Source organism: Aptenodytes forsteri, unplaced genomic scaffold (genome assembly GCF_000699145.1).
Source record: "Aptenodytes forsteri isolate BGI_AS27 unplaced genomic scaffold, ASM69914v1 Scaffold229, whole genome shotgun sequence".
Taxonomy (NCBI): Eukaryota; Metazoa; Chordata; class Aves; order Sphenisciformes; family Spheniscidae; genus Aptenodytes; species Aptenodytes forsteri.
The window spans coordinates 6703415-6719539 of NW_008795863.1; the positions used below are offsets into that span (position 1 = coordinate 6703415).

At 40.6% G+C, this 16125-nt stretch overlaps 1 protein-coding gene across 2 annotated transcripts in view; it reads left to right on the plus strand.

The window, feature by feature from the left end:
- The window catches only part of MYOM1 (myomesin 1), a 75384-nt gene extending 59949 nt beyond the window's left edge, over positions 1–15435 (plus strand). For both annotated transcript variants that reach the window (XM_019473347.1, XM_009284120.2), the window contains 12 exons: positions 348–492; positions 1119–1178; positions 1435–1502; positions 2069–2182; positions 2860–2947; positions 3700–3738; positions 3832–3937; positions 5717–5880; positions 7308–7344; positions 7660–7682; positions 9329–9384; positions 14441–15435. In XM_019473347.1, coding sequence (XP_019328892.1) covers positions 348–492; positions 1119–1178; positions 1435–1502; positions 2069–2182; positions 2860–2947; positions 3700–3738; positions 3832–3937; positions 5717–5880; positions 7308–7344; positions 7660–7682; positions 9329–9384; positions 14441–14734 — 1194 coding nt within the window. In that variant the 3' untranslated portion in view covers positions 14735–15435. The remainder of the gene's footprint in view (positions 1–347; positions 493–1118; positions 1179–1434; positions 1503–2068; positions 2183–2859; positions 2948–3699; positions 3739–3831; positions 3938–5716; positions 5881–7307; positions 7345–7659; positions 7683–9328; positions 9385–14440) is intronic.
- Positions 15436–16125: the final 690 nt, after the last annotated feature.

Below are 16125 nucleotides of genomic sequence, written 5' to 3' on the forward strand. Positions count from 1 at the left end.
CAACAGGTCCGTGTCTTTCTTATGCTGAGGGCTCCAGAGCTGGACGCAGTACTCCAGGTGGGGTCTCACCAGAGCAGAGCAGAGGGGCAGAATCACCTCCCTCGACCTGCTGGCCACACTTCTTTTGATGCAGTCCAGGATATGATTGGACATGCTTGTATAGCATTAGTAAATAGGCTTCACCTTTAACAGATTTCTTATTTATTTGGTTACATGTTTAGAACTGGAGCTAGAGATGATAGTGTCAATCTGAATAAAGAAAACAGAATTCACCTAAAGATAATGTTTGGCAAATATTTTCTGACTCTTATATCCATTAATTGTTGCTTTACTTTCCATTCCTGAAGAAATATAAAATGAAGGTGGACCAGAAGACTGGCCTTGTTGAAATGATTATGGATAAACTTGAGGACAAGGATGAAGGGACTTATACTTTCCAACTGCAGGATGGAAAAGCAACCAATCAATCCAGCCTTGTCCTCATTGGTGATGGTAAGCTAATCTGTATTGCACAGTAGGCCGGAAAAATTATACCCAGGTTACCTCAGTTGTCACCTTCACTTTCCACTGTTTTCAATACCAATAGATGTTCCAGTGGTTTTTCATGTCACAGTGCTTGCCTGCCTCATATAGGACAGGGCATGTGTGTGAACTGAAATTTTTTAAGCGCTGGGAGGAAGGGGAACTGTTACAGAAATGTAAAATATTGCAGCCTGTCATTGTTTGCTTTTCCATGGGTGGAATGAAAATTTCCCATGTAAAAAGCCCATTCAGGTGGGAACAAGTAGCTGCACCTCTTAGAGCTTGAGCGGCTTGCTGACTCTGCTGCCGCTCGTTTGCCTTCCTACCGGGAGCGGAAAGTAGCTGTATGATTGGGGATTACGCTTTTTCAGACATCACACATTAAACTCCTGATGACTGCAAGCAGCTAGGGAAGTCGGGTTAGCCGTAATCAGCTTCTGACACTTTGAAATGTTCAGTGAAAACCTGACCCTATGGCAGGATTCTCATTGACCTCCAAGGGACAGAGTTGCACCTAGCTGTTATAGTGACATTCAGTACTGTACAAATGGCACATGATGTTTAACCTTGTATTTCTTGCTGGTTTTAATTCCTAGTATTCAAGAAGCTGCAGGATGAAGCAGATTTCCAGAGAAAAGAGTGGCACAGGAAACAAGGTGATGATATGGATATTTATAAGGATCATATATGTGTTAGTCTGTTAAGAGTTTGTTTATATTTATATATGTTAATTTGAAATAGATGTTTTTTGTTCTGTTATATAGTTGCTTACCTTCTGAAGGAGAAATAGGAAAAATAAAACCACATTAAAATATAACAATATTCTTGTCAAGAAAAATACATTTGTCTTTGGTTTGGTATCGTGAATGCCATTGATGTGACCTTTAAAAATATATCTGTAATTTTAAACAGGTCCTCATTTTGTGGATAAACTGGGATGGGAAGTTACCGATGACTGTAATGTGATGTTGAAATGTAAGGTAAGGGGCAAGGAAAACATTGAGTACAATGTTCAAAGCACTTTGACCTACTACTACTTAGACGTTGAGGGTGGGAAGGTACACCTTTGCTTGTGTACTCCCAACTGCATATTGGAGAGCGACAGAGGCTCTGAAGGCTAATCATGCTGGGGTGACTGCTCATTGCATGTAACAAAATACCTTGGAAAATAGCTTGAACTTTTTTCTTCAGGTCTGTCAGCCACCCACCCAGGAAAAGGCACCTGAATAGGAATGACAGGTCTTTGTAAATCCTGGGATTTTCTCATTTTTGGCTGGTTTATGTGTGTAGAAATCCCCCGGGCAGGATCCACTGGTTCCCTGGGCTCCTTGAAGCTGTTGGCAGTTCTTTTCTCTCTCTTTTCATCCGTGCTGTTTTCCCTCTTGCATCCCTTATTTTAAAATGGAGGCCTGCGATAACTCACTGCGATCAAGTTGTAAAGCTTGCTGTTACTTTATGAGAGACTTGAACAGGCTAACCCATGCGACCCTAAGTTCCACTGCTCAAATGAAGAGAATAATTACGATGTGGTTTTCATCCATCTTAGGTGGCTAATATTAAGAAGGAAACACACATTGTATGGTACAAAGATGACAGAGAGATAATGGTAGATGAAGAACATGACTTTAAAGATGGCGTGTGTACTCTGCTGATATCAGAGGTGAGTGACTGTCCTTGTTAGCCCTCAGCTGAAGTTAGTGCTACAAATTCAGATGAACGATACGATCTAATCTGATATTTCAGCAGAACAATCAAAAAAGGAAGTGGGTTTTAAAAATGGAAAAACTCACAAGGCATCTGTGGTTTAGCTAAAGCAAATGTCTATCTATAACTGCTTGTTCAGATTTTCAGGAAACAATGACAGAAGAGATAGTGAGCTTGTCACTTCCTTTGCATGTCAGTTTAACAACAGAATGAGACAACATTTATGTTTCAAATGGCATTTGGAAAGCGCTTGTCACTCAGGCTTTCAGAGGGCCACCCTCTTGGGGTCACCAGAGAGGTCTGGTCCGGATGCAGCTTTGCTGCAGGCTGGGGGTGTGACCTGCATTCACCACTTCATCTCTTTGCTCTTGGCTCTTTGGTTGAGGAAGGGAAGAAGTGTCAGAGCCCCATGGGGCAGGGGGCTCCCCCACAGCTGCAGGCCAGGACCCCCCAGCCAAGGCCCATCCCATCACCCCAGCCAGGAGCAGGGCAGCCGGGCGGCAGCAGGGCAGCCCCAGCCCCGGGCATCGGGCATCTCCCTGGGGATGGGACATCAGCTGAATTCAGGAGTAAAATCTAGATTTTTGTACAGTAAGTGTTCTGAAAACTGGTTTTACTGTTACAATATTGCAGTTTTCTAAGAAAGATGCTGGCACTTATGAAGTCATACTGAAGGACGACAGAGGAAAGGACTCCAGTGAGCTAAAGCTTACGGACACAGGTCAGAGCCACTTTCTGCGTGCAGTCAGCCACACCAGCTGACAGCCTGACTGCTCGCCTGCAAGTGGGTTCGGGGTAATACAGGCAACTGCGTGTGTCACCTTCCTGTGGCTTTGTTCCTCCTGTGTATAAGATCATCTCATTAGAAAAACTGAGATTTTTCAGTTCAAATAATATTTGAATATAGCTTATTGCATCTGGATTCTGTATAATTTTGGGAAAATACTATGACTAAAGCTAAGCAAAATGATAAGAGGTTTCCTTAGGGGGCCATCAGTAGTGTAAGTCTACAAGTATAGAAAGAAATTATAGAACTAGATAATTTTAAAAGTTTTCACATTTTTGTTATGTTTTGCCATTCATTTATTTAGGGGCCTTTACACTCATTGTGATTACTATATTTTTTAAATTTCCCTTATGTTTCCAAGCAAGTGGAGAAAAACCTATCTATTAGAATGTATATAGATGGGTTAGCATGCCAACTGAATAGTGTCATTTATGAAAAAGAAAAAAAAATAGTTTTGTTCAGCTGTAGCAGTATTCATCAAGGCTGCTGTTAAATAAAGTCTGAAAACAGTGGAATAACAGGCTATATTTCTGCATTACTTAGACTTCTAATATGCTTTATAAGGCAGGTCCAATTTCTTTTTCAAACCTACTGGGGAGAAAATTTCAGAGCCAGTACTTGTCCTGTTATTGACTGTGCTTGAGCTGCAGACACAGAGTCTTAGTCTCTGGATTTTATTTCCACAGCTTTTGCAGATTTGATGAATGAAGTATGCAGAAGGATTGGTAAGGACTTAATTCTCTTTTTGAATGAATGACTCATTGTGACACTCAATGAATGGCTGCATGGTAGCATAAAACCATGTGCTCTTCTTTCAGCTTTATCTGCGACAGACCTGAAAATCCAGAGCACAGCTGAGGGTATCAGACTGTACTCCTATGTTACTTATTATGTGGAAGATCTGAGAGTAGGCTGGGTGCACAAGTAAGTATGCAAAAGCTTTGCAAAAGTCAGTGTGATTTTGTTTTTATAGACTCAGAAAGAACCTGGATATATGAGAGAGATGAGGCCCAAGTTTCTCTTCATCCCTCATGAGTCCTTCTCTCATATGAGTTAGTTTCAGTGAATTACACCCATGTGAAACTAGTACAAGAGTCAGGGCACTCCTGTCGTTTCCCTCGTGAGACAGATAGTCCCATGCCATGGGATGCTGTCAGGGCCGTGCTGCTTCAGAATGCTTCCCACCTCCCGAATGGGAGCTGCATCTTTCCCTGAAACAGTTTTAAGGAGTGATGCATATATAACCTGAGAGACTGACAAGCTTTAAAAGAGGCCAGCACCACGAGTTCAGAGATACCTAGCCTGGAGGTCTGCTTGTCTAGAAGCCACAATTTACGGGAACTGCGACAAGTGGGCACGTCCTCTTAACGCATGGGTTCATGTTTAGGAGGCAAAGCAAGTTTCAGCATGTGCCCGGGGCAGTAAAATCCAGACAGCCCCTCCTGTGAAAGCTATGAACCTAACAGAAGAACTGAGATTTTTTAAAAGAATTTGAATCCCCAGCTCCCCATAAAATTAATGGGAGTTGCATATCCAAATCCACGAGACAGCTTTGACTTCTCAGCCAGCGCAAACAGCATGCACTGGAAAACCCAGAGAAGTGAACAACTTAGATTTGGTTTAATAGGAATAACATATTAGAATTGCTTCAAATCTATTATTACTATTCTTGCTGCTTCACTTCCTGTGGACATGGTAGTAGTTAGTCTTTAGGATGGAATCTGAATTACTGATCTCTCAATAAAATTCATGTAAATGAGGCACACTATACCCAGGATGTGCTGTAGCAATCTGGCTGTAATTATTGACACTGATGCTAACCAGCAACGCTGTCCAAGAAATGAAAGCAGTTTGAGGTTTTCCTGTTTCTTGGCACCCATTTTGACCTGGTATCACCACAAATCCTAAGAATTTCAAAACTGGAAATGAATATGGAGCATTCTGGATTTCTCTTTCTCTCTTGGCTCTCTCTCTTTCTCCCCTCCCCCCCCATTTAGTTTTTAGAAATTAATTTGATCTTGAAGCACATCAAATTAATCTAGTAAAAATGTTCTTTGACCCTCTAGTATATTTGAAGTTATCAGTTTAAAGATAAAAAGAAAATGAGTAGCTTATTTGACTAATATCTTTTGCCTCATCCAGGGCAATTAACTGCTTAGCTAGGAAGCTGAGGAATTGATATTTTTTGTGGAAGAAGATATACTTATGTCAAAGTATGTTTAATTGTAAATGCCAAAGCATAGCAGAGCATCAGAAAACATTCCAACTAGGCAAACACCATTTGTGACAACAGTGGGGTTTTTTTGTAGGTACAGCCCTATATAGTTTTGTTTTGCCCAAGCAGAAATAAACCTATGCTAAGAAGACAACATGAACATTTGAGGATGCATGGATTACCCCTCAGAGATCTGGGTTTTAAATTTGTATAACTTTTCTATGGCTCAGGTCATAGACTAAGATGCATAACCTTGCTGCAAGCTTTGAGGAGAGCTAGACCTTGAACAAGGAAATACTGTCATGTCAATTCTGCCCCGTTGGCCCACAGCTTTAGTAAGAATTTGACTTCAAAAGTTTCGAAAAATGGTGGCATACCATAGCACCTTGGAAATCACTTAGTAACTGCAGACGTACTCAGTGGCTCATCATGAGCGAACACCATTTATACTCCAGCAAAACGAAAGGGTAACATTGTGTATTTTTCAGCGATACCCAGATTAGGTTTACAGACCGAGTGAAGACTGGTGTCACCGGGGAGCAGATCTGGTTGCAGATCAATGAGCCAACTCCACAGGACAAAGGCAAATACACAATGGAACTCTTTGATGGTAAAACAGGACACAAAAAGACAATAGATCTTTCTGGACAAGGTAGGCCATTCCCTCTGCTAACATCATCTGTAGGTGGGCATGACACTGTGGTAGGGTAGGAGCATCTACAGCAGGATCTTGCTACAGACCTGTTACCCTTTGGGTTGTAGGGTCTGTGTGTGTACCCAGCACCTGGCAGTGTTTGTGGGGACAGTGCAATTTGTTTTCCCCAACCCGTGCTCTCGGGTCATAAATTACAAATGGCTTTTTCCTATTCCAAATACCCACTTACAGTTTGCCTACTGAGACGTCGGCCCAGTTTCTGCGCTATCTTACAAAACCCCTTGTGTTGCTGACATTGATTGGCGGTTTTAAATACAAGTTGTAGCACTGAATGCCTTCTGTATCTCTTCCTTCCAAGTAATATTTGGAGGACAAAGTGAGGGACAAGTTCATTCTGTTACTTTCCTACTGCATTTCTTTGATGGATATAATAGGGCTCCTTATTCTTCAGAAATGTCAAGACTGGTCCCTTTCATCAGCACAATAAAGGAATGTTAGGGGAACAGCTAAAATTATTGAGATTGACTGTTGGAAGCTTTTACCCTGAGAGAGCTCTCAGATCCTAGGGAACAGATTAACTCCTTCCGATATGCTGAGTTTCCATCCCCCACCGTTCCCATCCCTAAAGCTTCACTTTGGGTCTGCAAGCTCTGCATAAGGGCAATAACCTTATAATCATCTCCATGTTGCTCCTTCTGTACTCTCCCCCCACTTTCTGAAAAAAGAGATTTCTTCTTCCCTTTCAAAGCAGAGAGGTTGACCTCCCACATGATGGTAGCTTAGCCTGAATTTACAAAGGAGACAGCAGTTTGCTGTCTGGTTTGTTCATGGCCATCAGTGTGATTCTTCAGAGCAGACATGAAAAGCACTTGGGAAAAACAGACTCTTGTATTCCGTAAGTCAGTGGTCTCCAAAGTGGGGTGTGTGCAAGATGACCTGCTGCGGTGCAGGAAGAAAATATGAGAACTTCAGTAGTACAGCTATATAATTTATAAATAAATATACATATATTGGGGGTGCGTACTCAAAAAATTTTTACCTATAGGGGTGCATGATCAAGAAAGTTTGGGAGACCACTGCCATAAGCTATCATTTAGGTGGTGTATTGTGGGTTTCTTCCTCTGTTTTGTGAGATAATTTCAGCCTATTGCTCTCCCACTATCTCTTTGTCTTAAAGCCTGACTTTTAGAAGAAAAAAAGTGTGTTTATGCATTCATACGTATATAAAACAGCTGCCATATACAAGATGGCCTTTATTAGTTGAACCATTCAGCATTTTAGGGCTTATACAATATGCATGCATCCATACATTAATATTTCTTTAATGATGTCTACATTTTTAATATAGTTCTACATTCTAAACTTAAACTTGTGATAATTTATCTCTGAACCTACCTTTAAAATCAACTTTTCTTTTTACAAAGCATTTGATGAAGCCTTTGCTGAGTTCCAGAGATTAAAGTAAGTATTGTGCCATCTAAATACAGTAATAGCAGCCATAAAATAAGAAAAGTATTTGTTTGTTTTGTGCTGGAGCTAAATATATCCTGTGAAACAAATCCTAGTCCTACAGAAGTCTGTAGGAGTTTTGCATGTGACTTCTTTGGTGCAATTCTTATATAACAGTTAGGTAACAAAGAATAAGCAGTATTGCCAAACGATGAGAGAGATTTTCCTTAATGGATTAAAGGCAGTTAAAAAGATAAGCTATTTTTCAATCACTCTAAGTAAACCTTAACTGAAATTGGTCTTTCTTTTTGTTTCTTTCAACTCCAGGCAAGCTGCGATTGCAGAGAAAAGTAAGTGGGCTTTCTTTGACAATAGTTGCAATAAACTGTTTACAAAGGTTTTCTTCCTCTCCAGGAAGGTTGTGCGTTGGGAGAGAGAGGGCATGTATACATGTGTACGTGCATGTGCTCATCCTAAGATGAATTGGTCCTTACACCAAGGGGAAGCAAGGAGAGTGACCTTTTAGAGATTTAACATTGGTGCACATTGCAGCCAATACCACTATAGTTATGGGTTATGTTGATTTTTCCAGTCTAAGCTCCTGTTCTCATTACCAGTTAGCCTTCTCCAAAAATTATCTTTATTGCTGAGATCTCTCATGCATGTTCTCTGCACAAAGTCACTGTTTTCAAAGATGGAGGAAATCAGTTGGCTAGTTTTGAACTATCTAAAACGTCAAATGGCTCTGCATTGCATACAGAGATGGGTAAGAAAGCAACAGTAGCTTTTGCATTGTTTATGCAAACAGGAGATCATATCAGATGCCTCAATCTCCTGATACTTTCGCGTGTGTGTCAATTCTGACATAGCAACCAAAACAGAAGTATGTAATAATTACTTAAGGAATAAGTCATTAGAATTCAACTTGAATTATTAAGCTCAATATTCTCCCTATTTACAGAAACATGCATGGAAAAAATGTAACACATCAAAAAGTTCTCCCACTGCAGGTGACTTTCAGACCTGTGTAAAAACAAGGGCAGAACTGGCATTTGAAAAGTTATTGGAGACAACTGTGCAGAGAGATCTGAGCTAACTCCTCCTGGACATACACTCCAAATAGAGTGGGGTTCGGAAATGTCCAGTGATCCCTATGAGTCCCAGCTCAGACGGCACGAAGGGATCAGTAATAGCCCTGCCCTGGGCATTTCATTTCTAACCCTGGACCATTCATAAGGGGCTGGCATGTTAATTGACATAACACAGTCCCGTTCCTGGTCTCATAAGGTTGTTATCTCTCTGCTCCAGAGCACATCTTTTACAGAATACATTAGAGGGGAACATTCTGTATAGTCATTTCCTTCCTCTGCCAGGCTCCACCAAGATTTATAATGAACAAAATCCATACTCCAGAACAAGTGCACCAAAGCCTGCATGTGATCAGCTTATTTGTATTTATGTAAGATTCCTGTAAGACTTTGAGCTTAAAACCAGACCAAATATCGATCTCATTTACACCCAGATACATACAAAATGGTGGAATTTCAGTGCTGTCACTGAGACTGTCTTTGTGTTTAGATCAAAACCTAATCTTCTACCACTTCGTTCATTCACTGTCATTCATTTCCTTTTGGAAATACAACATTTTTAGTTTACGACACTAAAAATTTAGAGTGCCAGATCTCAATTCAGATTTTTTTGTGTCCACTCCGAAGTAACACTGAATCGATGGCAAAGTCTGCAGGACATAGCACATGTACTTTAATTCCCCTCTGTAAGTGACTGACACCAGCTATTAACACATCTTTTGCTGTGAATTCAACGTTTTTTAAAGTCCAAATGGTGTGCTAAGAATGCTGAATAGTTCTCTACTAGTGCAGATATCAGAGACAAGTTGCACATAAATAAGATAATATGAAAGAACTAGAGGGGAAACAGAATCTGGGACACAGTTGATTTTGAGACACTAAAGAAAATTGCACTTGTTTATTTCCAGATCGTGCACGGGTACTTGGAGGTTTGCCCGATGTTGTCACCATCCAGGAGGGCAAGGTACAGTAAATTAACTGAAGCTTTACACAACAGCCCAACAGCTTGGATGCCTTTCAATGATGGGAAAATAGTCACTTTTTTTTAAAGATTCCTTCTTTAAAATCTGCTACATTATTTATTCATCCCCTGCCTTCTGTACATAATTCAACAGCCTTGCACAGATGGGTTTATGTATTCAGGGCAGTGTCTTTTCTTAAGCATTAGATAAAAGTAAGATGACAATGTGAGCTGAGACTGAAACTCCTTGTATAACCAGCTCTTTAGAAATTCATGCACAGGTTTCACAGATTTTTTTGTAACAGGCTATCAGGGAAGTTTAATTCCTTATTTACAAGACAGCTAGGCATTCTATGTCTTATGCAGTTAACTTCCTCGCAATGTGGCAAGATAGTCACCACTGTAAAGGCTGGCTTTTAAACGGTGTAAAACTAGTAAATCATTCTAACTCAGTTCTCTCCCAGACAAAAGGAGATAGTTTTCTCTATTTAATCCAGGATTACACTGGATTATATCAGCAGACCTTAGCTGAAAGATTATTGTAAGGCAATCCCAGAGGAACACGGCTACATTGATGCTTGAGCACAGAACAGATGACCCAGAAAGTCAGTTCTCAATCTCACAACCTTTTTCTAGCACGCTGCTTCTACAGGCTGCTGCATATTAGTACCGAGACCAAGAAGTGCCTGCTCTCCACTTCCCATTGGTCTGCCACTAGTCGGTTCCTCTTCACAGTGTGGGTGAACATTGAAACAGGGCATGTGAATGTCATTGGAAACCTGTAACATGACAACTACAGTAAGGCAGCTTCCTGATATTTCTGGCTCTATCTGGCAGTACGTCAGCTGGGTTAAAAGTATTTGATTATAAGCTGAGCAGAAGTGCTAAGAGTCTAAAATCTTGGTCTGAATCCCTTAACAGTGTGAGATATAGCATAGCCAACAGATAGTGGACTGCAGCACTTCCGGGAAAGTTAAGAATGTTGGCATTACAAAATGAGCTAACATTTGATTAAACCTTTCATTACAGGATTTAGCAGTTTGTGAAATGCTGTAGAAGTAAGCAGCACTCATATGAGCATCATAGCTGTAGGTAGAAGACACAAAGAAATGGAATGAATTTGCAGATTCTCATTGAATAGTGCTTGTGCTTGGAGAAGAGATTCTGCCAAAAGAGAGTTGATATGAAGTTGGAGTATGAGCTCACTAAAATAAAATGTGTAGAGTTTATAAAAAGGGAGTTTGTAAAAAATGAGTTGCAAAATCTTACCCAGACACACATTGTCCTTGACAGCAAGGACATTTGTGATGTTTGAATAAATGACTGAAAAACTCCCAGAACTCGAGACAAATATACTTGACCTTATGTTTCTGGCAATTCAGTAGATGATCATTTTGAGAAACGGAGTAGGACAGAGAGTGATCGGGGAAAACAGCGCTTGTTTGGGTGGTGTTGGCTCATCTGTCTATTGTTTGCATATATGCTGGAGAGAGGGCAATGCAGTTCTCTGTTGTGTAATTCATGCAAATTGCACAATCATCAAGGATTTTGAAAAACAGTAAATGAGGTAGCAGAAGACTGGCAACTGCAAGCTTTGATTCTGAATACAAGTGCAGCCATAACTAGAGAGTTATATGAACAGATTGGTATCCCTAGATTGAACTTCCAAGCATATGCATGTCTTAAACTTAAACTTAACATCGTGACTGTGATGCTATTTATTAGCTTTCTACATGTGAGCTGAAGGGTATGTGTGAGAACGAATGAACTGGTGTTTACCCAGTGTTAATCAATCAGTGTTCCAGATGGCCTAAGAGGCTTCCACTGATAGACAGAAATGCTCTTCAGCAGTGTGATGTAATTGGAAAAGGCTAAGTGTCAGTTCACGTTAGGGAGGAATTTGACCTGGCAGAGAATACTAGCATAAGTTTTGTGTACAGCTGGCCAAATTAACCTAAGTGGCTGTTTTAATGAAGGCCTGTAAGTGAGTAAGGGGTTTTATTTTTAAAAGGAGAGGCTTAGGATTCTGACAGACAGGCACTTTCAGACCTAGAAGCAACATGTTGCATCCTTCTGCCCACCAACTCCCCATTCTACCCTTCTGCCAGGGGTACCCTTCCAGCCAGCCCTCACGGATAGGCTGGAAGAAGGGAGCAGGTTCCCCTGATTGAGCTGCTTCGATTCGCTCACTGGCATCTTAGCCCAAACCACCCATGAATGTGAGTTTGTGCTGATATGCAAGAGGAACGGCAATACTTGAAATACAATGACACATTTCCCTCTGCCATCTGTACCACCCTACTCATGATAATCTGCGGTGAAAGGCAGAAAAGGTAGTGGGGGGCACAAAGGGTCTGGACTTGCAGCTGCTGCTTGCTCCAAGTGCACATGCCTCAGTGCCCCAGCTCCAGACTTGTTACGGGAACTTCTGTGTGGAGCTCTGAAATACTGAGATCCGGCTCAAAGAGATGGGGTTTACTCACCCAGTGTTTTTCAGATAGATCAGATTTCCTGATAGATTTCATTCACTCACCACAACATCTAGACAGGTTTCCAGTCCTTTTCCCCACCCCCCTGCTCCAGACAATCATCAGAGCCAGACAACTCCTAGAAAAGGGGGATTATCTTGAAGGGGAAAGGAGCCTCTTCCCCCCAGGAGTACAGGGGACACTTTTTTTACCAGGATAAGGATTTCAGGTTGAATACAGCATTATGATCAGGGGTTTCAGTGAGTAATAAAGATATACATGAGCAAAGACAATCTCCTGCCCAAAGAACAGAAAATCTGAAACAGATAGGTGCAGTCACAGTGGGCAATCACTTCTCTTTGGCTAAGGCTCCATAATTACGGAATTACCTTCCAGAAAACCAAAGATCTCACTATTTACATAGTGAATGATAAGATACATCTCTGCACATTAGTGGCTGGAAAATAAATAATAAGAGCTGGGAACATCAAGAGGAGCACCGATGTCAAACAGGAGCTAGTGATGCAAGGTTAAGCAAAATGCAGCTATTTTAATGAATGATTCAGAAGAAGAAGAGAGTCATCACTGCTGCTTCAATCTCTTTGAATTACGGAGTACTGACACCACTTCAAACACCCCAGGTTTGAATGGTGCCACTAATAGAGCTGTCTGGACATGGACATCAGCTCATTAGCATCTTGGAGTGGCAGCTGGGGCCACTCGGCGGTGATCTCTTGCTTGCTAGCGAATCAGAAGACAATAAAGAAATACTGAGCACCGGAAGGGACCCATATGCAATGCCTGGCCGAGGCTGAGGCTGAGGGCATGTTTGTATTGAGAGCGATAAGGAAGAGGGGGAAATGTAAAATCTCTTGCTCTCCCCTTGTTTTTCAAAAAGATGGATGGATACGGCAATCAAAACCACATTCACATTCACACCAGTGGGCTATGAGAGAAGGCAGTCAACAGCCTCACGCGGTCACCAGCTGTAGGTGCTGCAGGAAATCAGATAGCGGCCATTTCCACCATGCCGTAACCACCTCTCACTTGGAATCTGCCTTTCCTTCAGTACCAAGAATTATGTGTTGTTGATGGAGGAAAGACTTCCCCCTCCCTTCTGTTCTCATTTTGGTCCTTAGGTGATGTGGGATTTATTTGATTTTTATTTTGTTGTCAGAGGTACAAAAAACTTTCATTTGTATAGAAGTATCCATTTTTTCTATCTGCTCATTTCAACAGCCTTCTGGGTGTCTCTCTTCTGTCCCATCTTCCAGCATCACACTACCAGATAAGAAGCAGAGAGGTGAAGGGAAGGTAGCCTCTTAAATAGACTTCTCACAGTAGATTTTTATCGTGACAGCCTATAGGGCCAACAATGTGAGTGCTCTTCAGTTGTCTCTATCTTTGACGCATTTTTATCAAGAGCCTTTACAAAAAATGTAAGAGAAACTTGATTCCAGTCAAGCAGAAGCTTGTCCATTCCTTATGTATCACTTAGTCCATTCCTAATGAACCACTGACGTCCATTTTCTCTGCAGTAAAAATTCTTCAATTTCCTTTTAAAAAAAAAGAAATCTACTTTGAATAGCTTTTAAAGTTTGGACCAATGTAGTATTTGATACTTAGACATAAGTGGATTCCTTCCTAAATAAAGGTCCAGAGAAAGGCCTATGTACCACTGAAGTTTCATATGAACATTTTTCACATTTGACTCTCTATGTGACGTTCATTTTTGCAAATTCTTTCGAGAAGATTCCCATGGCACTGTGACCAGAGGAGGGGATCGTTTGTATGTATCAGTATCTCCCAAACATGAATTTCTCAGCTGATAACAAAAAAAGGAGGCCTGAACATTGTGCGCACAATAGACTCGTCAGCCTACAGAAAGTATCCAACTGCCAGCGATCTCTCCAACAGCTGACTCTCTGACAATGAAGATACTTCCTTCAGTCTGGTGGGACTGAATTCAGCCCTTAGGAGTATTACTAACATCAAAGGGAAATACTTATACGAACACCAAAGAAAGGGTAAAGCCTGTATTGATTTCAGTTAAAAATAGTTTTATAGGAGTGCGTAAAACAATTCAAGTCTGTTGGAAGAGCTGTCAGGGCATAGTTTAAAAAGATCCTAAATTAAACAAAATATTCCAGGGACACTTTGTTCTTAGTTATTTGAAAAGGCAGGCACACTTTCTTACTTCTGTGGTAAATATATAATGAACTTAACGTGAACAAATCCATCGGACAGTTCCTCAAATTCTCATTTCAGGTCTAACACACAAAAGCTGATAATATCTAATTTTATATTAAACGATATGCATGGAGAAAGCTCTACTAATGATTATGAGAGTAGAGAAGAAGGTCCATAAAATATTGAAAGGTTTTAATGGAGTTTTGAATTAACCATATTCCTTCTTTTCCTTTACGAAACAGAAGACTGACAAAAATTACTGATCACTGATGATGATATGCATCCATTTACTAAAAGCAGGAAGCTAAATGGGGAGTGGAACATTTGGAGAGTCAGGCATCAAAAAACACAGCAAATATTTACTGACTCTTACTTATAATCTTTTTGTACTTTTTCTATAGGCGCTTAATCTTTCTTGCACTGTCTGGGGAGATCCTACCCCTGAGGTCTCATGGCTGAAGAATGAAAAATCGTTTGTATCAGATGCTAATTGCATCCTGAAATTTGAATCTGGAAAAAACGTCAGCTTTACCATTTCTACTGTGTCCACGCTCGACTCTGGGAAATACAGCATTGTGGTGAAGAACAAGTATGGCACAGAGACCAGCGATGTCACTGTAAGTGTGTTCATACCTGAGGAAGAGAGACAGCCTGAGCAAGAGAAAAAGAAAGAAGATAAGAAAACGAAAGCGTGAATTTAAGACTAGGAAACGGAAGTATGGGGGAGATTTTGGTTGACAGGCAGACATAATCTGTGTGTGTAAATGGTTTTCTGCTTTAGCAGGCGGTCTTGGAGTTTTCCATTCACTTCACTTTTGCTTCTAATACACTTAATTGTGCCACGGAAAACAGGGCCTTCCCTAAATATGTTCGTACTGCTAACTTCATAGACCCGAGTTGTAGCATCTTCAGCCAGGCCAAATGCATGCTGGCTGTAAACACAGGTCCGCCATTTGACCCTCTTCCTGGAGCACTTGGCCATACAACAAAAATGGAAAGGGTGAAGAACCATTTCGGTGGAGGCAACTAATGAGGTAGATGGAAAGATAAAAAATGATTGAGGCATTTTTGAGCAGCAGTTTAGATTTGTTCCAACTTTGGTAAAGTAGCATAGATGGAATGTGTTAGAGAATTAAATCATGGAGAAATCAGTGCTGTTTTTTGTCTACATTAAGGCCCCTTTGTATTGCTGTGTTAATTTAAAGAGGCCTTAACATGGGTGTCATTTACATCCATAAATATTGTTTAATCTGCCCAGTTGGGGTAAAAGTACTGTAACATAAATGAAAATTAAGCTTAGGAGGCCAGAATACCAATGTGTGTGTGTCTGCAAAAATGTATGAACTCTCCTCTATGTTCACAAATAAACTGAATTCACTTCTTTCCTTCCATCACAAGCTTGTTTCACTGTGTCTTGTTTTACTAGTCACGGCTCTGGTAGTTGTGCACAGTATCTTAGTGTCTTAATGCTTTCACCACTGTAACTACTTCTAGCTTTCCTTTAGTTCTCTGTTAATCTTCACTTTACTGTTCACGACAAAACCCACAATGGCATCTCTTCACACCTTTCTGTCCAGACCTTCACTACTTCACATCTAAACTCAACAAGGTATTTTTGCAAATTCAGGCACAGGAGTGGTCTCATGCGATTCAATGGCCCCCCTCATGAATTTTGATTTAAGGGTGTTAGGTAAGTATTTTGTTAGACTGAGACCTCAGTTAATTTCATCCAAACTTAACACTGGAGATCAGAAGTAACATATTTTGTCAAGATCTTTTAAAGCTACAAAAAGAATCTTCACTGGAACATAGAAAAAAATGTGGGTTTTTTTCAGATAAAAATGTTTCACACAAAAAACATTTGTCCAGATCTTTGAACATACTAATATAGATTAAAAACTCCATGTCAGCTATTTTACAACAATGCCACTGATTATTATTAGCTGAGGAAGAGCATCAGCATGTACGTACATTTCCATCCTGCTGGACATATATATGTATATATGGACATATATATGATATATACATGTGATACATATATATCATATTGTTCCCCAGGGCTCAGTACTGGGGCCGGTCTTGTTTA